This window comes from Dipodomys merriami, unplaced genomic scaffold, assembly GCF_024711535.1.
Source record: "Dipodomys merriami isolate MVZ:Mamm:240054 unplaced genomic scaffold, mDipMer1.0.p SCAF_17, whole genome shotgun sequence".
NCBI lineage: Eukaryota > Metazoa > Chordata > Mammalia > Rodentia > Heteromyidae > Dipodomys > Dipodomys merriami.
Window position 1 is genome coordinate 9,983,902 of NW_027203048.1, and position 25,850 is coordinate 10,009,751.

The 25,850-nt window shown below is 45.1% G+C and overlaps 1 protein-coding gene across 2 annotated transcripts; it reads right to left on the reverse strand.

Moving 5' to 3' along the window:
• Positions 1-1,772: 1,772 nt before the first annotated feature.
• On the reverse strand, positions 1,773-25,083 carry Gtf3c2 (general transcription factor IIIC subunit 2). Of its 2 annotated transcripts, XM_070025249.1 has the most exons (20): positions 24,788-25,083; positions 19,109-19,378; positions 18,385-18,703; positions 17,993-18,124; positions 17,371-17,659; positions 16,411-16,505; positions 15,925-16,002; positions 15,696-15,794; positions 14,279-14,506; positions 14,016-14,127; positions 13,699-13,807; positions 12,049-12,074; positions 11,735-11,864; positions 6,936-7,080; positions 6,688-6,849; positions 6,429-6,516; positions 4,415-4,543; positions 3,500-3,652; positions 3,249-3,356; positions 1,773-2,991 (listed from the first exon to the last, which is right to left on the reverse strand). In XM_070025249.1, the coding sequence occupies exons 2-20, from the start codon at positions 19,353-19,355 to the stop codon at positions 2,773-2,775; spliced, it is 2,868 nt and encodes a 955-aa protein (XP_069881350.1). In that variant the 5' UTR covers positions 19,356-19,378; positions 24,788-25,083; the 3' UTR covers positions 1,773-2,772. The 2 variants fall into 2 exon arrangements, with proteins under 2 accessions (XP_069881350.1, XP_069881351.1); XM_070025250.1 differs by lacking the exon at positions 17,993-18,124 and having other exon boundaries at positions 24,788-25,082.
• Positions 25,084-25,850: the final 767 nt, after the last annotated feature.

The window sequence follows — 25,850 nt, forward strand, 5'->3', positions numbered from 1 at the left end:
CCGGGGCCGCCGGTCGCTGGAGCCAGGGCGTGGCGGCACCCCGACCGCTGCCGCCCGGTCCCGCTCGGTCCCCATTCTGTGGACCCTGCCGAGTCTTGGCCCAACAGTCAACACCGCCCAGTTCCCCTCTCCCCCCCGAGGTGGCCAAGGACCTCATGTCCTTTTACTCTGCCCTGGGCTTGTGTACTTTTATTTTGCGGGTCTCTGGGTTGGCCTCAATTGTAAGCTCCAGAGTTGGAGCTAGGTCTTCATGTTTTTACCCTAAGTAGTGTGGTGCTTTGCCCACAAGTCATCTTTGGACATGCTCTATATGCCCTGTGGGCCTGCAGAAGTGAGCTTAGGAACTGGCTGGGTAATGGGCCGCACAGCCCTGGTCACTGGACTAGAACTGGTGTCCTTGGCTCCCTCGATGCCACTGATTAGATCTATGTCAGTAGACTAGATGATTTTTTTTTTTTAGGCAGAGGGGCAAGGCCTGGGACTGAATAAGCAGACTAATGCCCTTTGAGCTGTAATATCTACTATTCTAATATAGGGTGGTGGGAATTTATAATTATCTCCTACAGCTGGCTCTTCAGGCTGGCAGGAGCCTAAGACTTCCAAGTTCTCTACCTGTCCACCTCCAGCCCATTATTCAACTCCTGTATGATTAAGGCAGGGAGAATCCTGTCACAAAAACTGAAGAATGAATAAGGGTGGAGGAGAATCCAGTCACAGCATTTAACTAAAAGGTTCCTAGATTCAAATTACCATTCTAGGTTACCAAGGAATTTCAACAGGAGACCAAATATAGGCTGGAAAACTTGTATTTTTGTCAAATTTTGGATGCAAATCCCAACACCAGTACTTGGTTATTATTTCTTTGACCAGTCCTTGGGCTTGAACTCAGGGCCTGGACACTATCCCTGAGCTTCTTTTGCTCAGCTAGCACTCTACCACTTTAGCCACAGCACCACTCCTGGTTTTTCTATTTATGTGGTACTGAGGAATGGAACCCAGGGCTTAATGCATGTTAGGCAAGCACTCTACCACATTCCCAGCCTATTATGCAAATCAGCACAAATCTGGGTCATCAGTGTTGTAGCACTTGACTCCTCTTCACAGGCTGTGGTTCCTCTGCTTCTAGTAGACCTGGGCCACCTCCAGGTCTGCTTCCTCTTTAGTAACAGAAGGGGACTGAACTACTTAAAATTTTTTTTGTGAGTGTGTGTGTGCCAACACTGGGGCTTGAGCTCAGGGCCTTTTGCTAGTGCTTGTTGCTGGAGCTACAGCACTTGAGCCATACCTCCAATTCCACATTTTTGCTTACTAATTAGAGATGTTTCTCTTGGATTTGTCTGTCCAAGTTGGCTCTAAACTACATTCTTCACATCTTAGCCGGTTGAGTAGCTAGGATTATAGGAGTGAGCCAGCAGTGTCCAACTTTTGTTTCTTCATTTCTTAAAGGTTTTCTGACATAAGTTTGCCTTCACAAGCAGAAAGATTTTTCTCAGATACCTGAACCAGCAAACTAATTTGAATCCATTCCAAGAGGGAGCTGGCTGCTTGGTTTTCCATTTCCTAGTAAGCTCCAATCATCCACCTTCCTCCAAGCTTCAGCTTGTACTCCTGTGTAGCCCAAGGCTGGAGTGTGCCTGTGCTTTAGAAAGCCGTATTGTATTGTATTGTATTGTATTGTACTGTAGACAATGAGTGTGTAGCATCCCATTAGAGCACTCTTATCAAGACAACAATATACTACATTATTGTACTTCAGTTCTGAACACCTCCTATAGTTTAAATAAACATGTTTAATAAGTCAACAATGTGACCATATCATAAAGGATCAAAAATCATGACGTGTAAAAGAATGGTTCAAATAACTGAAGATATTTAATCTAGAGGATAAAAAGACTTGGGAAACACATGATAGCTATTGTTAACTACTTAAAAGGGTAGTCACAGGGAAGAATAACTAGGTTTCCTAATACCCATGAGTAAAATTAATAAAGGTATATTCTAACTTGATATAAAAGAAGTTTGTTTTATGAGACAGGGTCTCATTATATAGCTCAGGCTGGCCTTGAATTCATGATCCTCCTGCCTCAGCCTCCCAAATGCTGGGAATTAAAGGCATGTACCATCATGCCCAGCTTTAAAGAAAGGTTTTCAAAAACTCTTCTAAGAGTGTTCAAGTATGGTCAATTGACCAGTGATTGGGAATATTTCATAAGCAGGAGCAAGTAAGAGCTAAGCCACTATTCTATTGGTAGGGTGTTTGCTGTATTCCTCAAAGTACTATAAGCAGCTTCAGTCCGATTAATTACTGCCACCACTTTTGGGCCTGTGTGTTGGTTCCTCTGAAGAGGAAGTTTAGGAAGGCAGTAACACTGGATCCTGAAAAAGGAGCCTTCAAATCGATACCCTTTCTGATTCTCCAAACACCCACTCACAAGTGGTCTCAAAAACACCCAGTACCTTTACTTAGCTTTACCCACTTCACAATATGCTCAATATGAGCAATTTGACTCCCAAGCCTAGGTCAGGCCTGAGTGTTTCTTGTGAGCCATCATTTTAGGTAAAGAAATTCACTGTAGTGAGAGAGCCCCCCTACCCGCAGGAGGCTATGAAGTCTGTGGAAGGACAGGAACTTAAGGAGTCCTGGGGAGGTAGGCCTAAAAATCCAGGCCTGGCACCATCACTGTCCAGGAAGGGCCCAGTTCCTATGGCTCTGTGCATGGAGACCATTTGTTCTTGGCAGACTTCATTTCAAGGGTCCTGTGTGGACTAAGACTAGGGATTGGGCAGAAAGCAATGGCTGGCTGGAGGAAAACTCAGCCCTTCTGTTGGAAAAGATGGTTGGAACATAGCACTGAAGTGGGTTTGGCTCTCAAGCTGTAAACGGTGGCCCAATGGGGAGGTGAGTCCACGGATAAAATGGATCCGAACCAGCCCTGACTGCCCCCCAGATACCAGCCATCCATAGGAGTCCAGGTTTGGGCTGAAACGTACCTGTGCAAAGAAATGGAAAACCAAAGAGAAGATTAGAAGTCATGTTTTAGGTTGACTCCTAGTTGCATAAACAAAAATAGATTACAATCTAAGAGGATAGAACCATGAGGTGAGAGAGATAGAAATGAAAAGCCAATGAGTGAAGTATATCTTATGCTACAGGAGTTGGCAAAGTTGTTTTCCTCCTTAGCCATCTGTTCCTTTTCAGAGTTGGGAGAAAATGAGAATGGAGGGAGAGAAGATGAGACAAGATTCACCTTATGAATAGCTTCAAGCTGCAGCCTATCCAGGCAAAGCTGAGCATGCCCTTCGCCTTCCTGCATACGCAACATTGGTTCTCTACGGAGCAGATTGTGGAAGGAACCCTGGGAAGCAGAAGGGAGAGAAAGCAAGTAGCTTTAGTTTTGCAACTCTGCCCTCAAACTCCTTAGAATTTCCTACTACACAGGACTAAAGATTTCCACCTTTTCTAATTAATATCACACTCAGTCCCCTAGCCTTGACTTACCAAATCTGTGTCCTGAAAAAGCAAGTAGTGATGGTTGATAGTTTCAGCGTATGTTTTAGCTTTGGGAGGGTTGGGAGTCCCAGATGAAGCAGAAGTATATTCTTGTTCTTCAGAACTGTCCTGATATGGGATCAGATCTGCTTTATATATAGGCTACAAAGGAGACCATGAGATTAGGTTTTATAATACTAAAAGTGAAAACATAAGAGGAAATCGGAAAAACATAGAGGAAATTGGCTTCGGGCAGCAAAATCTTAATGAGTAAGACCTCAAGACCCTGAATTTTTGTTTTGTGCCAGTACTGGGGCTTGAAATAAACAAAAACCATATTCAGTGGTAATATGGAACTGGGTGCTGGTGGCTCATGCCTGTAATTCTAGCTAATACTTAGGAGGCTGAGATCTGAGGACTGCCATTAGAAGCTAGCCAGGGCAAGAAAGTCTGTGAGACTCTCATCTCCAGTGCACTATCAAAAGAACTGGAAGTGGAACTGTGGTTCAAGTGGTAGATCACTAACCTTAAGCAGAAAAGCTCAGGGACAGTTCAAACACTAGGACCGGTCCACACATACACAAAAAGTTCAATAGTAATATGTAGGGAATATTATGCCAAAACCAGGAGCTAGTGGCTTACTCCAGTTACTAAGGAGATTACACTGTGAGGATCAAGGTTCAAAGCCAATGTAAGCATAAAACAGTCCAAAGGACTCCAAGACCACAAAGGCTTGAGTGGAAGCCCCAGTACTGGTGTTCACACACACGCACGCACGCACGCACGCACGCACGCTATGGTGTTTTTCACAGACAATATTGGGGCTAGAAAACTGAGTACTAATCTGCACTCCACCAGGAATTGGCCAGGACATTGGATTAGGATCGAACAAATGGTATTGCCATTAGATGTTCATATACGTACGAATCTTCTCTCTGCAGGTTTCTTGACATTTACTGGATTCGATGCCATATCAGGCAATATAGCTGCTATGAGCTCCCCAGATATATCTCCAGCAGCTACTGTCCCAAGCCAGTCAGATCCTGAAAGACTCTAATAAAGAAAGGCAGATTAACGCCCAGCACTGGTGGCTTATGACTGTAATCCTAGCTACTCAGGAGGCTGAGATCTGAGGACTGAGGTTCAAAGCCAGCCCTGGAAGGAAAGTCCTTGAGACTAGTATCTTCAATAAACCACTAGAAAACTGGAAGTGGCACTGTGGCTTAAGCAGTAGAGCCCTTGCTTTGAGCTGAAGAGCACAGGGACAGCGCCCAGGCTCAGAGTTCAAGCCCCATGACTGACAAAAGAAAAAAAGAAAAAAAGAAAGAAAGAAGGAAAGAAAGAAAGAAAGAAATATTACTCATTCATTTCTGTGAACTGATAACGCCTGCAGTCTGAGGGTAAAAGGGTACAAATAAAAATAAGTGGGGGGGGGGGCAAAAAAAAGTGAGTGTTTTGGTTGGACACCAGTGGCTCATAACTGTAATTCTAGTTACTCAAAAGGCAAGAACTATCTAGGTTTGAAGCCAGCCCAGAAAGAAGAATCCTTATGAGACACTTATCTTCAATTAGCAGGGGGGGGGGGGGGGGGGGGGGGGGGATGGGGGGATGGGGATGGGAAGAGGCTGAAATATGAGGATTGTGGTCTCAAGCCAGCCTGGGCAGTAAAATCCATGAGAATCTTATCTCCAATTAACTACCAAAAATCTTTTTTTTTTTTTTTTTTGGGGTCCGGTCGTGGGGCCTGAACTCTGGGCCTGGGCACTGTCCCTCAGCTCTTCAGCTCAAGGTTAGCGCTCTACCACTTGAGCCACAGCGCCACTTCCGGCTTTTTTCTTTTTGCTTATGTGGTGCTGAGGAATCAAACCCAGGGCCTCATGCATGCAAGGCAAGCACTCTACCACTGAGCCACCTTCCCAGTCCCAACTACCAAAACTCTTAAAAGGAGCTGTGGCTCAAGTAGTAGAGTACTGCCTTTGAGCAGAAATGCTCAGGTACAACACTCAGGCCCTGAGTTCAAGCCTAAGAACTGGCACATAAAAACAAACAAAAACCCCCAGCAAAAAGTCACAAGAGGTATGGCTCAACAGAAAGAATGCCAGCCATGAGCAAAAAAAACCTGTGTAAAGTGAGAAAAGGGATGACATTGTATGAACAGATATATATTCATTACCTGACTTATGTAACTGCAGTCCCTTAGTGCATCACCTTTATAATAACAATTATAAAGTAAATAGTTTTTATTTTTATTATGTTTTTTACTGTAAAAATACTGTACAGAGGGGTTAGTTACATGAGTAAGGTAATGAGTACATTTCCCATTGAGCAACCTCCTCCTTTGTCTTTCTCCCCACCATTCCTTCCCTCCCCACCTCTCCACTTTCCCTCCTTTCCTCCCCATCCCCTGCCGAAGTTGTAAAGTTCGTTTTCAACATAGTGTCTTATACATCTCATTGTTACAATGGGTCGAGCTGTATCCTTATTTAAGCATTTTGTTATTTCCCTTCCCCTCCCCAAATTAGAAAAATGTATATACAAGATGCAGGGTATTGGAATCAAATACAGTGAAATGGGTTATACTGTGACGGAAGAAACAAAAAAAAAAAAAAAATCACATAGTACATTATAAATATGTTGAAAGAAAGAAAAAAACCATTTGTGTCCCTGTCTTGGGGTTCATTTCGCTTAACATCATCTTATATGGTCAAATGTAAATGGTTTTTTTTTTTTTTTTAAATAAAAGCTGCATGAGAGTGCCAGAGTTCAGTATCAGCACCAAAAAAGCCCAGAAAGTTTCCCGTAACCCATGTCCCTGATGATATAGTAATGATGCACCTGCCTTCTCCTTCTACCCAAACACCAACCACCTGTTCCTGACTACCATTATAGAGTAAATGGCATTTCCCTGTGTAATGGAGATTGTGGAAGAGAGGCTCACCCAAACAGTGCCTTTTCGAGGAGCGGTGAAGTAGGCCTTGAAACCAAGGTAACCAGCATCAATATAATGAATTCCACAGAGTCCATATCTGTATGAAAACAAGAAATAAAATTTTGTTTTCTAAGATCAAATAGATTTCTTTTCCCCAAATCCTTTCAGAATTCAAACCCTGTCAACCTTCATCTTCCCACAATCTGGATGCTTTGCATCCCCACCCTTAGGACCCTTCCCCAGGGCTGCCATCTCCATCTTGCCGTACGAGGCATAGCAGTTGTCCTGAGCCACAGTGACACCATTGTAGGGGAGCAGCCAGGACAGCTCTGTACTCAAGAAGCGCTTGATACAGTTTATTGGCTCATAAGGTCGCCGAAGATCCCAGAATTTGATTTTCCGGTCACTCCCCGCAGAGACTAGGAAATGACTGAAAAGATGCAAGACCAAATCAGTAGCAAATTTGAACAGTCTGTTCTAGTTTCACCTTCACTCTCCACAGACCTTATTTCATACCTGTTAGCTTTGCACCATTGAATTGTACGCACAGCCTCATCATGGGCTAGGAAACAATGGAAGGGGTAGAGCTTTAAGGAGCCATCAGAAAGCCGTATCCTCTGCAGGGGTGAGTTAGTGGGAAGGTTCCAGAAAACCACCATGCCTGAAATAGAGACAGAATGCATAGACATTAAAGGCTGGTTCTTGATTTCTTTTCTTTCTCTGGGCTCTTAGGACCTTTATTTTCCTTCTACTCTCAGATCCAAACTACAGTGGAAGAAAGACTGTGGGGATCATGACTAGCTCTTCTATAGTCCTGTATGGTTTAAATTCATTACCTGACATTTTCGCCCCAGTTCCTATCAACCAAAAAGTAATGGCTTAGTTTTGGATTTGCAGTTGAAAGGTATCTGGTTGAATGCACTGGTCTCTTACTCCCAAAATCAAAATAAAGGTATTAAAAAACCCAAAATGCTGGGTGTCAGTGGCTCATATCTAGAATCCTAGCTACCCATGAGGCTGGGGTCTGAGGATTAAGGTTCAAAGCCAGCCTGGATAGAAAAGTCCCCCTGACATTCTTATCTCCAATAAGCTACTCAAAAAAGCCAGAAATGGCACTGTGGCTCAAGTGATAAAGCACTAACCTTGAGCACAAAGAAGCTCAGGGACAGAGCCCAGGCCTGAGTTCAAGCCCCAGGACTGGCAAAAAAAAAAAAAAAAAAAAAAAAAAAGAGAGAGAGAGAGAGAGAAGGGCTGGGATGTAGGACAGTGGCAAAGCACTTGCCTAGCAAGTGCAACATCCTGGGTTCAATCCCCAATGCCAAAAAAGAAAAGGCAAAAAAAAAAGTATGCTTTAAAAAAAAACACAAGCCGGGCGCTGGTGTAATCCTAGCTACTCAGGAGGCTGAGATCTGAGGATTGCGGTTCAAAGCCAGCCCAGGCAGGAGAGACCGTGAGACTCCAATAAACCACCAGAAAACCGGAAGTGGCGCTGTAGCTCAAGTGATAGAGCGCTCGCCTTGAGCTGAAGAGCTGAGGGACAGTGCCCAGGCCCAGAGTTCAAGCCCCACGGCCGACAAAAATAAATAAAAAAAATAAAAAAAACACAAAAGCTGGGTGTTGGTGGCTCACACCTGTACTCCTAGCTACTCAGAGATCTATGGACTACGGTTCAAAGCCAGCCCGGGCAGAGGAACAGCTCCCAGGCCAAGTTCAAGCCACACGTCTGACAACAACAACAACAAAACCAAAAAACTCAGGGACAGTGCCCAGGCCCTAAGTACAAGACTCACAAATTGTTGTACAAGGCAAGAAAAATAAAAGCAAAAAGCATAAACCCAGATAGGTAAAGTGCTACACACCTGTAATCCCAGCACTCCAGGAAACTGAAGTAGGAAAGCCCGGCTCACACCTGCAATCCTAGCTACTCAGGAAGCTGAGATCTTAGGATCATGGTTCAAAGCCAGCCCTGGCAGGAAAGTCCGTGAGACTCTATCTCCTATTAACCACCCGAAAACCGGAAGTGGTGCTGTGGCTCAAGTGGTAGAGTGCTCACCTTGAGCTGAAGAACCAGGCCTAGAGTTCAAGCCCCACAAACAACAACAACAACAACAAAGTAAAGCTGGGTGCTAGTGGTTCATGCTGTAATCCTAGCTACTCAGCAGGCTGAGACCAGGAGGATATTGATTTGGAACCAGCCCAGGTTAAAAAGACTCTAGCTTCAATTAATCAGTAACATCCTGAACTGGAGGCATGACTCAAGTGGAAGACAAGACCAAGAAAGCTGAAACAAATGCACAAGGAATTTAAGCCAATATCTATCTCTCTCACACACACCTGGGCACAAGGAAGTGAAGCCAATACCACACACACACACCCACACACACACCCACACCCACACTGAGGTTTGATTCAAATGGTAGAGTAGCTGTCTAATAAATGTAAAGGCCTGAGATCAAACCCTCATTCTGCCAAAGGAAAAAACAAACAAACAAACCAAAAACATAAAACCTTCTAAGAAGCATGGCAGGCAAACTATAGCCTATGTAGTAAATTCTGTGTAGCCAGCAACCAGTTTAAATAACAGTAACCAGTTTACTGCAACACAATTGAATCCATTTGTTTACCAAACTATGACTAATCCCACATTATATGGAAGAGTTGTGTGGTTTAAATAATAGCCAATCGTCCCATAAAGTCTAAAATTATTATAATCAGTCTTTCACAGACTGCTTAACTATTTGGCAGGGACAGTGGAGGGGAGTGAGGAGGGCCAGGTGGTGGCGAGTACTGGAGCTTGAACTCAGGGCTTGCAATGTGCTAGACAGGTGCTTCTTCATCCCTAACCCTCTTTTAAGTATAATAGGCAGGGAATCCAAAGCAACAAAATGTACAGAAAAAAAAAAGGAAAACAAACAAACCAAAAAAAGGATGAAAAGAAACTAACCTGGCTAACTCAAAATAAGATGATCATTGACCAGAGTAACAAAGGAGAAGTATACAAAAGTATAACTTTGATAAAGAGACCAGGAATAAAAATCTTAGCAATGGCAGAGAAAAGTATTTGCAGCTAAATCCCATTTACGCATAAATTCAGGAACATTTCTATTACAGTGAATTAAGGTATGCAATAAAATTTAGCAATGGAGGGGAAGACTGAACTACAGGACCAGTGAAAACAATCACTAAGTTACTTTAGAAGTTAAGATAAGAGAACAGCATGAAGCATGTACCTTGACAAGGTCTCCAAAAGAAAAATAAAAGATGGAGGGATAACAAGAAGTATGAGTGCTAACTTGTTGTTTTTGGTCAGTCATGGGACTTGAACTCAGGGCCTGGACATAGTCACTGAGCTTTTGTGCTCAAGGCTACTATTCTACTACTTTAAGACACAGTTTCACTTCTGTTTTTTTGGTGGCTGATTGGAGATAAGAGTCTCACAGACTTTCTTGCTCAGGCTGGCTTTGAACCCCGATCCTTAGATTTCAGCCTCCTGAGTAGCTAGAATTATAGGAGTAAACCACCAGCACCAGAAGAGTGCTGATTTATCATTTCAACAGAAAGTTTACCAATGATGATTGAAAATGAAAGCTGTTTAAAAAGAATAAACTAAGGGGCCAGAAAGATGGCTCAGTGGTAGAGTGCTTGCTTGTATACATGAGGCCCTGGGTTCAATTCCTTTCCTTAGCTTCACATAAGCAAAAAAGCTGGAAGTGGCACTGTGCTCAATTGGTATTCAGGCCCTACAAACAAAACACACACACACACACACACACACACACACACACAAAAAAAAGCTGGAAGTGGCACTGTGCTCAATTGGTATTCAAGCCCTACAAACAACACACACACACACACACACTCTCTCTCTCTCTCTCTCTCTCCTAACTGCTTAATGTCAGTCATTGGTTTTTTTGGTGGTACTGGAGTTCGAACTCGCTTTGTGCTGGCTAGGTTGGTTCTCCACATGAGCCACACCTCAAGCTCATTTTTTTGCTGGTTATCTTGGAGATATAGTCTTTCAGAACTTTCTGCCCAGGCTCATCTCTAATAGATCTAGCCTCATTACTAGCTTGAATTACAGATATAAACTACCAGCCCCTGGCTTTTTAAAAATCTTAAAATTATCTTCAAGAAACTAATTCTTCCTGAAAGAATCATCCATACTGTCTTCATTTTCTATTCCTAACATTAGGAATCTTCCATTATGATTTCAGTGTTGGTTTTTTCTTTGTTTTTTTTTTTTTTTTTTTTGGGGGGGGGTCAGTTGTGGGGCTTTAACTTGGCCTGGGTGCTGTCCCTGAGCTCTTCAGTTGAAGGTAAGCACTCTACTTCTTAAGCCTCAGTGCCACTTCTGGTTTTCTGGTGGTTACTTGTAGAGTCTCACAGCATTTCCTGCCTAGGCTGACTCTGAACCACAATCCTCAGATCTCAGCTTCTTGGGTAGCTAGGATTATAGGTGTGAGCCACTGGTGCTGGTTTCAGTGGCTTTTTTTCCTAGATAATTTTTTATAATTTAATACCTATGAAGTTTGTTTTTTTTTTTGGTTGGTTGTGGGGCTTGAACTCTGGGCCTGGGTGCTGACCCTCAGCTCTTCAGCTCAAGGTGAGCACTCCACTGCTTGAGCTATAATGCCACTTCCCGTTTTCTAGTGGTTTATTGGAGATAAGAGTCTCATAGACTTTCCTGCCTGGGATGGCTCTGAACCATGAACCTCAGATAGCCTCCTGAGTAACTAGAATTACAGGTGTGAGCTATAGCTAATAAGTTCTCATTTACAAAAATAAATAAATTTCTTTTATGTACAGAAAAATCATAAAATTATGTCCATTTGCTAGAACTTGCTATGTAACACAGAATGGGTCTAAACTCTTGATCATCCTGACATTATCTTTCTGAGTTTTGGATTATAGACTTGTACTAACATGCCTGGTTTTATTGTTTTTTCATTTTAAGAGATAGGCTTAGCTAGGTGCCAGTGGCTCATACCTGTAATCCTAGCTACTCAGCAGGCTGAGATCTGAGGATTGCAGTTAGAAGCCAGCCCAGAAAGGAAAGTTTGTGGGACTTGTATCTCTAATAAACTACTCAGAAAAAGCTGGAAGAACCTTACTCATGTAATGTAACCCCTCTGTAAGCATCTTTACAATAAAATAAAATAAAGTAAGCTGGAAGAGGTGCTGTGGCTCAAGTGGTGAAGGGCTGGCCTTGAGCCAAAGAAACTCAGGGAAAACACCCAGGCCCAGAGTTCAATCCCTAGGACAAGCAAAAAAAAAAAAAAAAGAACAATAGCTCTTTACATTTTACTTTGCTTTACCATTATAGTATCCAGCAGCCAGGTGGTGGTGGGGCCTGGTAGGCATCCAGGCCAGGCTAAGGCACTGACCACACTCAGATGGGTCTGAAGCTTGCATAGACCCCACTTGAAGGGTTGCTACACACTGCACCTGCAAGGACAGAAGGGCTGGGACTAGGGTTAGGAATCCTAGTTGTTGGGAACAAAGGTTCAAGTCCGTGTTTAATCCAGCAGGCGGGGACATATTTTCTAAGTACAAGACAACTCAGTGCAGCATTTGTAAGGCAAGGCTCTAAGAGTAGAGCCTCAGCTAAGGCAGCAGGTTCCTCACTCACCTTATAGATAGCAGGCCTCATTGAATCTGTAAGGGAAAAAGAGCAGTAGCTGATTGTTTTTAATTAGAGGCTTGAGCTCCTTGCTAGGCCTTATTCTGAGGTTAAAGCCTCACACATAGACAACTTTCCCTCATCCTTTTTTTTTTTTTCCAGCCCTGGGACTTGAACTCAGGGCCTGGGCACTGTCCCTGAGCTTCTTTTGCTCAAGGTTAGCACTCCACCACTTGACCCACACTGCCATTTGTGGCTTTTTCTGTTTACGTGGTACTGAGGAATCAAACTCATGCATGCTAGGCCAAGCACTTTACCACTAAATTGCATTCCCAGCCCCACCCCATCCTTTCTTGAGAAAGCCTTTATTTTTCCACCATCAAATTTCTTTTCTTTTTTTTTGGTCAGTTGGAGGGCCTGAGCTCTGGGCCTGGGTGGTCCCTCAGTCTACAGCTCAATTGAGCCACAGTGCCACTTCTGGCTTTTTCTGCTTATGTGGTGCTGAGGAATTGAACCTAGGGCCTCATGCATACAAGGCAAGCACTCTACCACTAAGCCACCTTCTTGGCCCCTCCACCATCAAATCTCTGACCCACAATCTATCTGTCCCCATCTTCTTCTGTTATACCTGATACTTCCTTTGCTCCTGTCAGAATGGCTAATCCCTTGACCCTACTCTCTTCTGTTTCTAGAACTTTGCTCATTTGTTCATTCTTCCTTTCTCCTGCATTATACACTTGCTCTTTCCCTGGTGGATCATTTTCATATTTCCAGGTAAACATGTCCTATTGTCTTCTCTACAAATAAGCACAACTAAAAAAACTTTTTTCCTTCAATCAATCCAGCTACCACCCAAACTTTCTGAAAGAATCATCATTCTTTACTTCCTTACTACCTATTCCCTCTTTAATCCTCTTCTTCACCAGACCACCATATACAGGACTTCCCAGGGCTTATGCTCAGATGCTTTCTTCATTAAATACTCAATAGTGTTAAAAACAAATACATTCAACACATAGAAGCTGCCTTTCCCTGACCTTTCCCTCATCTTGCTCATCTGAACTCTAATTTTCTCCCTGTACTGACAATATTTTGTGGTCTGTGTATATGCATATTGGTGAAGGGTCTGACATACAAATTGGGAGCTGGGCACTGGTGGCTCATGCCTGTAATCCTAGCTACTCAGGAGGCTGAGATCTGAGTATCAAGGTTTGAAGCCAGCCTGGGCAGGAAAGTCCTTGAGACTCTTATTTCCAATTAACCCATAGAAAACTAGAAGTGGCTTGCAGCTCAATGGTAGAGTGTTAGCCTTGAGCAGAAGAGCTCAGGGACAGCACCCAGACCCTGAGTTCAAGCCCACACCCAAGAGGGAGAGTTCACCTTTGTTGGTCTTAGCTCATAGTAGCTCTTCATAGAGCCAATTAATCAGGACAGCAATAAAGACAAGGGGCTAACCAGGACAATAAGGAAGGGGAAAATAAAAACTAAAGAGCTACAAGCGTACAGGTATAATCCTGTAAGTAAAAGTCCAAACTCAAAAGCAAATGTGGTCTCAATGTGGGTGTGGGTATGACTAAGGCTCTGTGCTACAGAGAAGTTTCAGAGGAGGCAAGCTTCGCACCCATGACTGCAGTCCTGTTTGCTTGCTCTGCTCCTCACCTAGGGACTGCTGAGCTAGCAGGGCCTCAGGATGTGGCAGACTGAACAGCAGCACTTTTCCATCTGAGCAGGCGAGAGCCAAAAGACCCAGCCGGGGCAGGTGAGGAGCCTAGAAAGAGAGAGAGAGAAAAAGAGAGAGAAAGAAATCAGGCCCATGGCTGAGGCTTGCTCCCTATAGGTGCTTCTCAGAAAACTTGAGATGCTAATCCCTAAAAACATGATATGGAGTTGCTGGAAAATCTCTATCCACCACAATCCAGCCTTCCTGCCTCCAATGCTGAGAACTCCCAGGGCCATCCCATCATCAACGGAAGTACCTTCCGAGAGGTTTCCGGAAGCTCCCATGCTCCACTGGGGCAGAACTTGAGGTCCCAGATACAGCCATTGTCACAAGCAATCCCATAGACAAAGTGAGCCCTATTGTCAGGACTGGAGAGAGAAAGCATGTGGGGACAGTGGGTAGGAAGAGCTGGCTAGGGCTACTGGAGATCGACTCTCCTTGTCTCAGCCCAATCCAAGCCTTCCCCCATCCTCTCTACCTCACCCATCTACCCATGGCAGTGTCCCAACCCCACCTCACCAGCTTTCTTGCTGTAATGTCCCAAGGCCCCACAACTGCAGCAGCCCAGGGCCTGAGTGAAGTCGGCTCAGTGGATGTGTCTCATTCATGTCAGGGCTGGAGAAAAGGGCCACATACTGCGAGGCTGCTGATCCCTCTGGCACTGGACACCAGTCCAGAGCCCAGAGTGGTCCCCCTGTGAAGAAGGATACATCCCAGCGCTCTGGATGTGCTGAGATCGAACTAAACCTGGAGAAAAGTCAAAAACATTAGTAAAAGATTAGGATGGAATGGGAGCTCCAGTGGAGCAGGTATGATCTGGCTTATGCAAGGGCCTGAAAAACCAAGGACAGTCTCCAGGTGAGAGCAATATTCAGCTACCACTTGTACCTCCTTCCCTCCCCTCTGCCCTTTGCTTCCCTATGTCTTCCTAGCTCCAGTTCATCATCAAAAATAGAAGGCTTTTTTTGTTGTTGTTGGTCATGGGGCTTGAACTGTGGGCTTGGGTGCTGTCCCCCAGCTTTCCAGCTCAAGGCGAGCACTCTACCACTTGAGCTACAGCGTCACTTTCCATTTTCTGGTGGTTTATTGGAGATAAAAAGGTCTCACAGAGGGGCTGGGAAGATGGCTCAGTGGTAGAGCGCTTGCCTTGCATGCCTGAGGCCCTGGGTTCGATTCCTCAGCACCACATAAGCAAAAAGAAAAAAGCCGGAAGTGGCGCTGTGGCTCAAGTGGTAGAGCGCTAGCCTTGAGCTGAAGAGCTGAGGGACAGCACCCAGGCCCAGAGTTCAGGCCCCACAACAGGACCCAAAAAACAAAAAGCCTCATAGACTTTCCTGTCCAGGCTGGCTTTGAACTGCTATCCTCAGATCTCAGCCTCCTGAGTAGGCAGGATTATAAGCATGAGCCCCACTTAAAAATAGAAAGCTTTTGCTTGGCACTAGGTGGCTCACATCTATAATCCTAGCAATTCAGGAGGCTGAGATCTAAGGATTGTGGTTCAGTCAGCCCAGGCAGGAAGGTTCATGAGACTTATCTCCAATTACACCAGAAAACCAGACATAGTGCTGTGGCTCAAAGTGGTAGAGCATCAGTAAAAAGAACTCAGGGACAGCACCCAAACCCTGAGTTCAAGCCACAACCAACAACAACAACAAAAGATAGAGGGTTTTTAATTTGGAATTATTACATCATTCTCTCCAGGGCTGAGTACGTTGTCATGTATCTGGTTTGACCCCCAAGTCTTCTTAGTTTCCCTAACCTTCCCGTAGAGCTGAGCACTGAAAACTAGAAAAAAGTAACTAGTGTCAAGTGGGAAACCTGTCCTTAGAATCAATAGGCCCAGTCAGAACATGGCTAATTTGTCATCCTCTTCAACATTCATTTTCCTAATTCTGTCACCTAGAATCAGAAAAAAAAACTTAGTGGCAATCTTCACCTGTTTATGCGGTAGAGTGTGCCATCCTCAGGAAGTCCTTCACGTTGCACAGAAAACAATGGAGACTTCTCTTCCTGGGGCAGGTAAGGAGCTGCCTCACTGGAGGAAAGCAAAGTGAACAGCCTGATTTTGGAAGTCTCACCCATTCCAGGCTGCCCACTATCTATCTATAGTCCTATGTCGCTCTTCTGCCACCTAGCCTCAGCTTCAGGGATACACTTCAACTTACAGCTCAGATAGCAATTGCCACTTCCAGGCTACAGGAATCCATTCAGCAAACTCCCAGAACGAATGTTGCTGTTCTCGGCTAGGGAGACAAAAGAAGCATCAGTGAAGAAGCAGAGATTTTGCAGCTGTGCTGTCCAATTTAACTTTCTGTAAGGGTAGATGATCTATCTATGGTGTGTGCTATCCAGTATACCAATACTTGACCAATGTGGCCAGTACAACTGACAACCAGAACTTATCATATTTCATTCAGAGTTGTTGAAATAGTATTACTTAAGTTTGAACTCAAGATCCCACTCTTGCTACATAGGTGCTCTACCACTTGAACCATGTCCCCAGCGACTATATTTCATTCTAAGGAGTTCTTGCCTTTGTAGCATTCATTTATGAATGAATGTCATCACCATGCTCCACCCATGAGCACTTCACTTTCTAGATTGCCCTGCATTCCTCCATTGCCCTTTTCCCACCAGCCCCAAAGTCTCACAGGTCTTTGGTGAGATGGAGGCACTTCCAAACAGGAGCCATGATGTAATTGGGTAAGCCATTGGGAGCCAAGCCTCGACAGTGTGACTTCTGCTTCTGAGAATCAAATCAGAGAAAATGTAAGGGAATGAGCATTCTAGGCTAAAGAAGTCCCAGAAAACAGCCTTCCTTCCCAACTTTTACTTTCTTTGGCATTGTTTACCTTCCCTGCCAGTACTGCCAAAAAAATTTTAAAGAAAATAACTCCCCAAACCAACTGTGATTTTTGGCTCCTGCCAATTTTGCTCTTTTTGCCCTTTCTAGTTTCATCTCCCCTAGAATTTTACCTAGGCCTTATGTTCCAACCGCAATTTATTTTATCATTATTCCATGAAACAAGCAGTTAGTCATCTTGCCTCTCTTTGCTCCTGGTATCCTGGTCTAACAATGACTTCACTCAAACTTTTATCAGGCATAATTTTGTTCACGATTATTTTTCCTAGCACAGAACAATCAATTATTGATTACTTTTGTTTTTTTTTTTTTTTTGGTTGGTCATAGGGCCTGAACTCTGGGCCTGGGTGCTGCCCCTTACCTCTTAAGCTCAAGGCTAGTGCTCTACCACTTGAGCCACAGTGCCACTTCCAGCTTTTTCTGCTTATGTGGTGCTGAGGAACCGAACCCAGGGCCTCATGCATGCAAGGCAAGCACTCTACCACTGAGCCACCTTCCCAGCCCTGATTACTCTTGTTTACTAGACCTTTCCCCTATAATCATCTTCCATGATTAGTATATTCACTTATAAATGTAAATAACCTTGTTTATTACACACTTCCCCTATAATCTCCCTAACATCTCAGTGTTTTTGAAGTCATTCCTTTAAAAAGTTATAAACAAAGACAAAACTGAGCCAAAGCTCAACATGGGGCTGACCCCCTAAGACCAGTATCTCCCCATCTGCTTTCCTGTGCGTTCTCATTACCCCTGCCGCGGGTCCCCGTGTGGTGCTTCGGGGTGCTGCAGGTTCGGGATCAGAAAAGCTCTCAGTTGGGCCTTCACTTTCTTCTTCTTCTTCAGCCTCAACCTTGAGAACAAAGCCTTCACCCTGCACAGCAGCGTCCTCGTCTCCACCTTGGCAGACTGCCTGCTGCCGGATCTTCTTCGGTTTGGTGGGGCTGCTCACCTTGGGACTCTTAGGAGGACAAGACACCGGAGTAGGAAGAGCTGTGGAGAGCTCCTCAGCAGCCACTTCCTGAAGATACAGAAGTGCCCTGTGGGGTAGGAAGAATCAGCACTATCCTCACAAATCTTCACCTGAGAGCCTACTTCCCCAGACTTTACCGATTCCCAACTCACTGGATCCTCCCAGGAACCCTGCGAAGTAGCCATTAAATTCCCCTTTCTCCTTAACAGATGAAAAGTTAAATGACGTGGCTTAGCCAAGTCTGATAACAAATAAGGAATCTGAATCTAGGTCTTGCAACTCCAAAGCCAATGCACGCACTTTTCACTCTACCACATTAAAGAACATAAAGGGCAAGGGAAATGAAAGGAAAGGCACATAAATACTGAAATATACTGGGTGGTAAAATAGCAATGAAGACCTGGGGGAAGTCTGCGAAAAATGTGATGGAGAGCCGGGTGTTGTAGTGCACTCCTGTAATCCCAGCACTCGGGAGGCTGAGGCTGGAGGATCGCGAGTTCCAGGCCAGCCTGGTCTATTACATAGCGAGACCCTGTCTCAAAACAAACAAAAACAAACAAAAAATGTGATGGAATATGAGGTGCAGAAAGAAGCCTCTTAGATACAAAAAGTTAGCAACACATACCATAAAAGTGGCTAAGGTGAGAGCTAAAGGAGTGCCCGTGATCCCACAACCAGACATCCCCCCAGCTTACCTGACACCTTGTAGAGTCTTCCCTTCTCTCCGTATCTGCTCCACCCTCATCCCCTCACCTCCACCCCCTCCACCAGGCCATGCCCCACAATCCTTACACTTGGGCAGCCCTTCGGCGGGGTCGTTCCTCAGGAGAGGTAAAGTCCTCAGGGGGCCTCTTTGGATGTGGAGACTCTGGCTGCTCTAGACCTTTGGACAACTTCAGGAGTAGCAGGTCTCCCTTAGATTTTTGACTTCGTTTCTTAGGCACAGGGGCAGACAGAGGGTTGGACTGATCTAAGAGAGCAGGAACCAGAGGGGTGGATGGAGCTTTACGCTGTTGGGGCCTTCTGGGACCTTTTGGCGTCCCACTACCTCTCTTCCGGGAAGACTGTGAAGCCCTAGGCTTTGAGATCTTTGATAGCTCCGAAGAAAGATCTGTAGAAAAGAATATGGTCTATGAGATAAGAATGGAGCCAAACCTCTTTGGAACAGATTATATACCCAGGATTATACAATCTTATAGCTGGGTGCTGGTGGCTCACGCCTATAATCCTAGCTACTCAGGAGGCTGAGATCTGAGGATCATGGTTCAAAGCCAGCCCGGGGTGAGACTCTTGTCTCCAATAAATCACTTGAAAACCAGAAGTGGTGCTGTGGCTCAAGCAGTAGAGCGCTTGCCTTAAGCTGAAGAGTGCAGGGACAGTGCCCAAACCCAGAGTTCAAGCCGCACAACCGACAAAAAAAAAGATCCTACAAACTCTTACGTCTCTTTCATCTTAAACTAACTATGGGGAGCCAAAAAGAGAAGGGAAATAATCAACAAACCCCAGAGGTACCCACCTTGATGTTCCAGTCTGGAAAGGCTTTCCTGGTCTGGAGGGAAAAGCCTCTTATCAGGAGAACCCTCAAATCCAGTCAAAGGAGTAGGCAGTGACATCTCTATGGAAGCCTCCACACTGGTTGCTTCTGAGGAGCCCTTGATATCAAGCTGGTTTAGCACATCTTGTCCAGGAGCATCTACCACAGTCATGTTCCCCACGGGGCCGGCCTCCCCCAGGGCAACATAGCCGACCCCGCAGGTATCCATCAGCACCCCCCAAAATGGCTGTCCTGTATGAAGACATATCAATGTGAAAGGCAGAGGATAATTGTACAGGCTCAGATTTTTCTCTTTTCCTATCTTTTATCACCACACAATTAGAAACCCGAAATCGTCAATCATTCACTCATTCAGACTAATTACTCAGCACCTTCTATGTCAAGCGCTGTTCTAAGATCTGGTGTAACCACAGAAGACAGACTAGGAACTTACGTTCTAGTGAAGTGAACAAGAAACAAATAAATATGCTGCTATCAATTAAATGACTACTATGTGCCAAACACAATACCACACATATTTAACATTCACACATTTTCTTGTATGGATATTTCAATAAATGAACAATTATTTAACTCCTCTTCCTGAAAGACAGTAAAGTAAGTCACATATATATCCTACCACCACCACTTCCTCCAAAAAAAAAAAAAGGAGAGAAAAACTATGCACCTAGGGAACAGTAACAACTGACAAAAATAGATTTTAAATAATTGTCAAGCTTGGTGTGGTGATACAGGCTAGTCCAAGCTATTAGAAAAGTTGAAGGAGAACCATTGAGCCCAGGAGTTTGCTAAAGCCCAGCTTTAGCAATATACCTTGGGTAATAGTAAAATGTAAAAAGTGTAACATGGTATAATAAATATAATTTCGTGAATAACTAGGTACTTTAAAACTTACCAAACTGAAGGAGAGCTAACACTTATTTCTGTAAATACACAAGTCACAGGCTCAAAAATAACTGTAGCTAGACACCAGTGGCTCATGTTTGCAATCCTAGCTCAAGAGGCTGAGACCTAGAGGATCATAGTTCAAAGCCAGCCTAGACAGAAAAGTCCAAGAGACTTCATCTCCAATTAACAGCAAAAAACCAGGATGGAGGAGTGGCTCAAGTTAGAAGAGCTCCAACTATGGGCAAGAAAGCCAAGTGAGCACAGGCTCTAAATTCAAGCTGTGGTAATAAAGGAGTAATGAAAGAAGTTCTCTGGAGCCCGGATATCAATCTTAACTTGAAAGAATGGGAGGAGGTATCAGATAGGCCATGAAACAAAGACATCCTATTATATTAAGGGACTTTTGGCTGAGCTTGGTGGTATGCATCTGTTATCCTAGCCATGGATGAAGCAAAATGGCTAGCCTTAAGGATGCATGCCTGTCATTCCCAGACACACAGGCTGACCTCAGTCCAAGTCAGCCCTGGCATTAGCGAAACCCTGTTCCCAAAATATCCAAGACAAAAATGGTGAGCACTTGCCTAACAAACACCAGGTCCTGAATTCAATCCCCAGTTACCATCAAAAAAAAAAAAAAAAAAAAAAAAAAAAAAACATGCACTGGTGGCTCATGCCTGTAATCCTACTACTCAGGAAGTTGAGATCTGGGGATCATGGTTTGAAGCCAGCCTATGTAGGAAAGTCTACAAGACTCATCCCCAATAAGCTACTCCCCAAAAAGCGGATGGAGCTCTGGCTCAAATGGTAGAGTGCTAGCCTTGAGCAAAAGTTCAGGGACAGTGCCTAGGCCCTATATTCAAGCCAGGACAGGCAGGCACAGGCACAGGCACAGGTGAAGAAGAAGAAGAGGAAGAAGAACAACAACAAAAACAAGAACAAGAAGAGGAAGAGGAGGAGGAGGAGGAGGAGAAGAAGGAGGAGGAAGAGGAGGGAGAAGTAGGAGAAGGGGGGAGAGAGAAGGAGGAGGAGTGGGGGGGAGAAAGAAGGAAGGAAGTCTAATTGCCCACACTTGTAATCCGAGCTATTCAGGAGGCAGAAGTTGAGGATCTTGGTTTGAAACCAGCCCAGCAGGCAAGTCCATGAGACTCTGTATTGACAATGAAATAGCAAAAAGGTGAAAGTGGGGATATGTGGCTCAAGTGGTAGAGCATCAGCATTGAACAAAAAAGCTCAAGGACAGCACTCAGGCCCTGAGTTCAAGTTACCCAAAACAAAACAACCCATAGAAAGAAACAAAAAGTTCAAGATTCTATCTCAACTGGAGGGAAGCTGGATGCATTGACATGTTCTTGTCATGCCAACAACTCCAGAAGTCTAAAACAGGTGGATCTCAGACCTAGTTACAGAGCAGGACCATAAACAATTGTAGAGTGAATGCAAAGCAACCCCAAGGCCATGAGTTCAAACCCTAGTACTGCCAAGAGAGAAGAGAGACCTTTTCCACATTTAAGAATGAACTACATTAAGCCTGGCACCGGTGTCTTATGCCTACAATCCTAGCTACTCAGAAGGCTGAGGATCCCAGTTCAGAGCCAGTCCAGGAAGGAAAGTCCCTGAGACTCTTCAATTAACCACTAGAAAACCAGAAGTAGTGCTGTGCCTCAAGTGGTAGAGCACTAGCCTTAAGCTAAAGAGCTCAGGGACAGTGCCCAGATTCAGAGTTCAAGACCCACCACAGACCAAAAACAAAACAAAACAAAAAAGAATGAACTAAATTGTCATCAATCTTTTCAATCCCAGACAATCAGATAGGCAAGCTTTTGACGAAAAAAGATTAGCAGACTAAAAACACTACCATCTCAAAAGCCTGAGCAACCACAACTCCTCAAGGGCCCAGTTTTAGCCCAGAACACTGTTTGCCCAGGACAAAGGAGGAGAAAAAGTTCAACTACCAGAAAGGAAACTTCCATAGGTCTGTTGATGGGCTCAGTGGAAAGTGTGCTGCTATAAATATTATAAAAATGCACAAATCCAGGGCTGGACCAATAGCTTTCTAGAAATATATAAATATTTCTGAGTATGGTAACACACACCTGTAATCTCAACACTTAAAGGCTGAAAAGGCAGGACAATGAGTACAAGACTATTCTGGGCTAAATAAGCTGCTGTCTTAAAAAGAAATAACAAAGAAACTACAGAAATCAAGTTTCTAACTGTTTTCTTTGAAGAAGCTTCACTTTAAACAGATTATAAACAGCTACAATATCCAATTCATTTAACTATAGTGCTAAAGAAACAATGTAACATCACGTACTACAGAGACTATATACATGACAGAGAAGGAAAAATGAAGTCAAGGAATCCACCTACATTGTTCTTTGTTAAGTGAAAACCTGCTAAAACTATCCCACTCAATGAGTATTAAGCAAAAAGTATCCAATATGAAACTTTCCTATTTACATATATTATACAAAGAGTTAAGAATAGAAACAAAAGTATAAGGGGGGGAGGGTGTTCACCCCTGTGATCCTAGCTACTCAAGGAGGCTGAGATCCAAGGATCACAATTGGAAGTCAGCCAGGACAGGAAAGTCCCTTGAAACTCTTATCTCCAATAAATCAACAGAAAACTGGAAGTGGAGCTGTAGCTCAAATGGCAGAGCACTAGCCTTGAGCAGAAAAACTCAGGGACAGTGCCCAGGCCCCGAGTTCATGCCCCATGACTGACTCCACCCCCACCCTCCCAAAAAAGGAAAAAAGTGTAAAGTACCCTTTAAAATTGCTCCAGAAAGCTGTGTGGGCTCCAGTGGCTCACACCAGCAATCCTAGCTACTCAGGAAATTGAGATTTGAGGCTAGAAGTCTGCAGCCAGCTTCCGGTGGAAAGTCCTTGAGACTTTTGTCTCCAATAAACTACCAAAAAATTTAGAAGTGGAGCAGTGCCTCAAGTGATAGCCTTGAGCACAAAAGCTCAGGGACAGCACCCACGTCAAGAGTTCAAGCCCCAGGACTGCCACTGGCACACACATGCATACACAAAGCCCCAGAAAAACTGGGGAGGGGGAGATGCAACAAAAACTAGCATGAAGGGGGGTGATCAGACTCAATAATTGAAACCCAACAAGCTGGGCATGTGGGCTGACACCTATAATCAATCCTCTCTACTCAGGAGGTTGAGATCTGGAATCAAGGTTTGAAGCTAGCACCTGAAAAAGAGCCCAGGAGTTTATCTCCAATTAAATGTATATTTAAAAAAGCCTGAAGCTGGGCTGGGAAGGTGGCTCAGTGGTAGAGTGCTTGCCTTGCATGCATGAGGCCCTGGGTTCGATTCCTCAGCACCACATAAGCAAAAAGAAAAAAGCCGGAAGTGGCGCTGTGGCTCAAGCGGTAGAGCGCTAGCCTTGAGCTGAAGAGCTGAGGGACAGCGCCCAGGCCCAGAGTTCAGGCCCCACGACCAGACCCAAAAAAAAAAAAAAAAAAAAAAAAGCCTGAAGTTGAGCTGTGGCTCAAGCTCAAGAGTGCAAGCTTTCAGCAAAGATGTTTGGGGACAGTGCCAAGACTCTGAGTTCAAGTTTTAGGAGCGACACAAAATGAAAAAGAACCACAGTGAGCGATCAAAGAGAGAGAAGAGATAAGACAATGGCAAATCAAAAAAAAAAAAAAAAAAGGCAGCCACAGAGAAAGAAACTAAAGTCATATAAATGATGAAGCTGGGAGCCAAGGGCTCACGTCTACAATCCTGGCTACTCAGAGGCTGAGATCTGAGGATCCCGGTTCAAAGCCAGCCTGGGTAGAAAAATCTGAGACTCTTAGCTCCAATTAACAACCAAAAACAGCTAGAAGGGGAAGTGTGGTTCAAATGATAAGAGCACTAGCCTTGAGCTTAAAAGCTCCGGGACTACATTCAGGCTCTAAGTTCAAGCCCTGTACTGGCACAAAGAAAAAAATAAACTTAAAAAAACCCCAAAACCTGTAGCCCACGATTTCAGTCCATAAGTCCATTTAAGCTTAAAATAAACTGATTCTAAAAAACAACAACAACAACAAACTCTACAGTTGATAAGGATGGCAAAAAGTTATATTGGCAAGACTTGTGTAACAATAGGGCTTTGAGTGAAGAAGTTTGTTCATCGCCTACACTTCTCCAGCAAAATGAGTTGGCTCAGGTGGACCCAAGTCACTACCAACATCTCCCCCAGGAGCCAGCCAACTTGCGCGGGATACAAGGAGCTGACAGGGAAACATAACTGGCCCTTGGCTGCGCCAATGGGACTACAGCGCGCGGGGCACAATCCCTGGGGCTAGAGTTATCTCAAGCAAAGGGCTGGGACACACCAGAAAGGACCGCTACCACTTCAGAGCCCACCGCCAGCCCTCCCCTGAAACCTGGCCGTGGGGGGCAGCTTTCGCCACTAGCCAGCGTGAGAGGCGAACCCCGATTTCCCCAAAACTGAGGACCACTGTAGGTTTGCTGGGTGCAAGAGGCGCAAAGACCGCGGCGCCGAGGCTAGAACACCGCGTGGAGGAAGTAGGCCAGACCCTCGGCTCGGAGATGGGGGACGCTTGGTGGCCACGGTGGGGAAGGAGGTGCGAACGTGATGGATTTCTGTGGGAGCGCAGAAGCCAGAGGGCGCGCCGCCGTGCCCGGGGGTAAGAGAGAAGTCGGGAGTTGGTTCCCAAGGTCTCAGCGCTACTGCAAAAGAAGGGGAGGAGTAATCGCCAGCCCCCCGCACACCCCGCTGCGGTACACTCACCCGCGCCAAAGTCCTTCCGGAAGTCCAAGTTCGAAGATGGCGCCGCCTGTCTGGTCGCGGTTTTATGACGAAACCTTATATCGGCTCTTCCTTGCCCCGCCCCCCAGCCAAGGAAGCGCCTAGCTCGGTCGGGAAGTTAGTGCTCAGGGTTTTTCAGACTCTGTGTTCCATAATGCAGCGCGGCGGCAGTCTGAGCCCTTTGGCGCCCGCGAGTCTGGAGCGCGACGTCCTCGGCGTAGGGACGCTGCAAGGCCTTCTGGGAATTGCAGCGATCGACTGGGAACCTGCGCCTGCGCAGTGTCGCGAACCCCCGGCCGTCTCGACTGTAGCAGCAGGAACGTGATCTCAGGGTCTCAGCAGTCCCTTTTAAGCACTCGCTCGGAACTGCCCTTCCGCCCAGGTGCGGCCGTGGAGGGCGGCGCCAGACCTATCTGCAGTCTGATCTTAACTGCAACCCTAGCCGTCAGCCCCAGAGTCCAACCAGCCGCCAGCTGCCAGCCGCCAGGGGATTAGACTAGCTTTTGCCACTACTAAAGCCTGGGATGGACCTTGGGCCGGAAGAAAATGAAAAGGAACTAGGAAAAGGAACCTGGAAGGGAGGAGCAGAAGAAAAGTATAGCTTGGGGGACGCTGCACTCCGGAGGACCCTCAACCTATCCTTTTGGAGATGGCCTGCGAGGGAGGTGAAGGAAGGGGTGCAACTCAATGTTCCTGTCATTTAAAGTCATAAAAGCTTCACAGGTCTCCACATACCCAGAATAGATAAAGGGTGTATAAGTGGTGGGGAAGGGGTGCAATAAGCCAACGTTTGTCTCCCCAGATAGTTCTGCCCATTAATTCCGTGGTTGCACTAAACATTAGGGGAGAAAGCTTGGTGCAGTCATACTCCCAGCTATTCGGGAGTCGGACGTCCAGGATTTCTGCTCAACCTGGATAGCATAAGACTGTCTCAAAAAAAAAAAAAAACTTTTAAAATACACCTATTACATACATGAGATAACCAAGATCTAGATGAAGGGGAAGGGGACACGAAATTCCACTCCTTTAGTTGCCAGAGTATTCA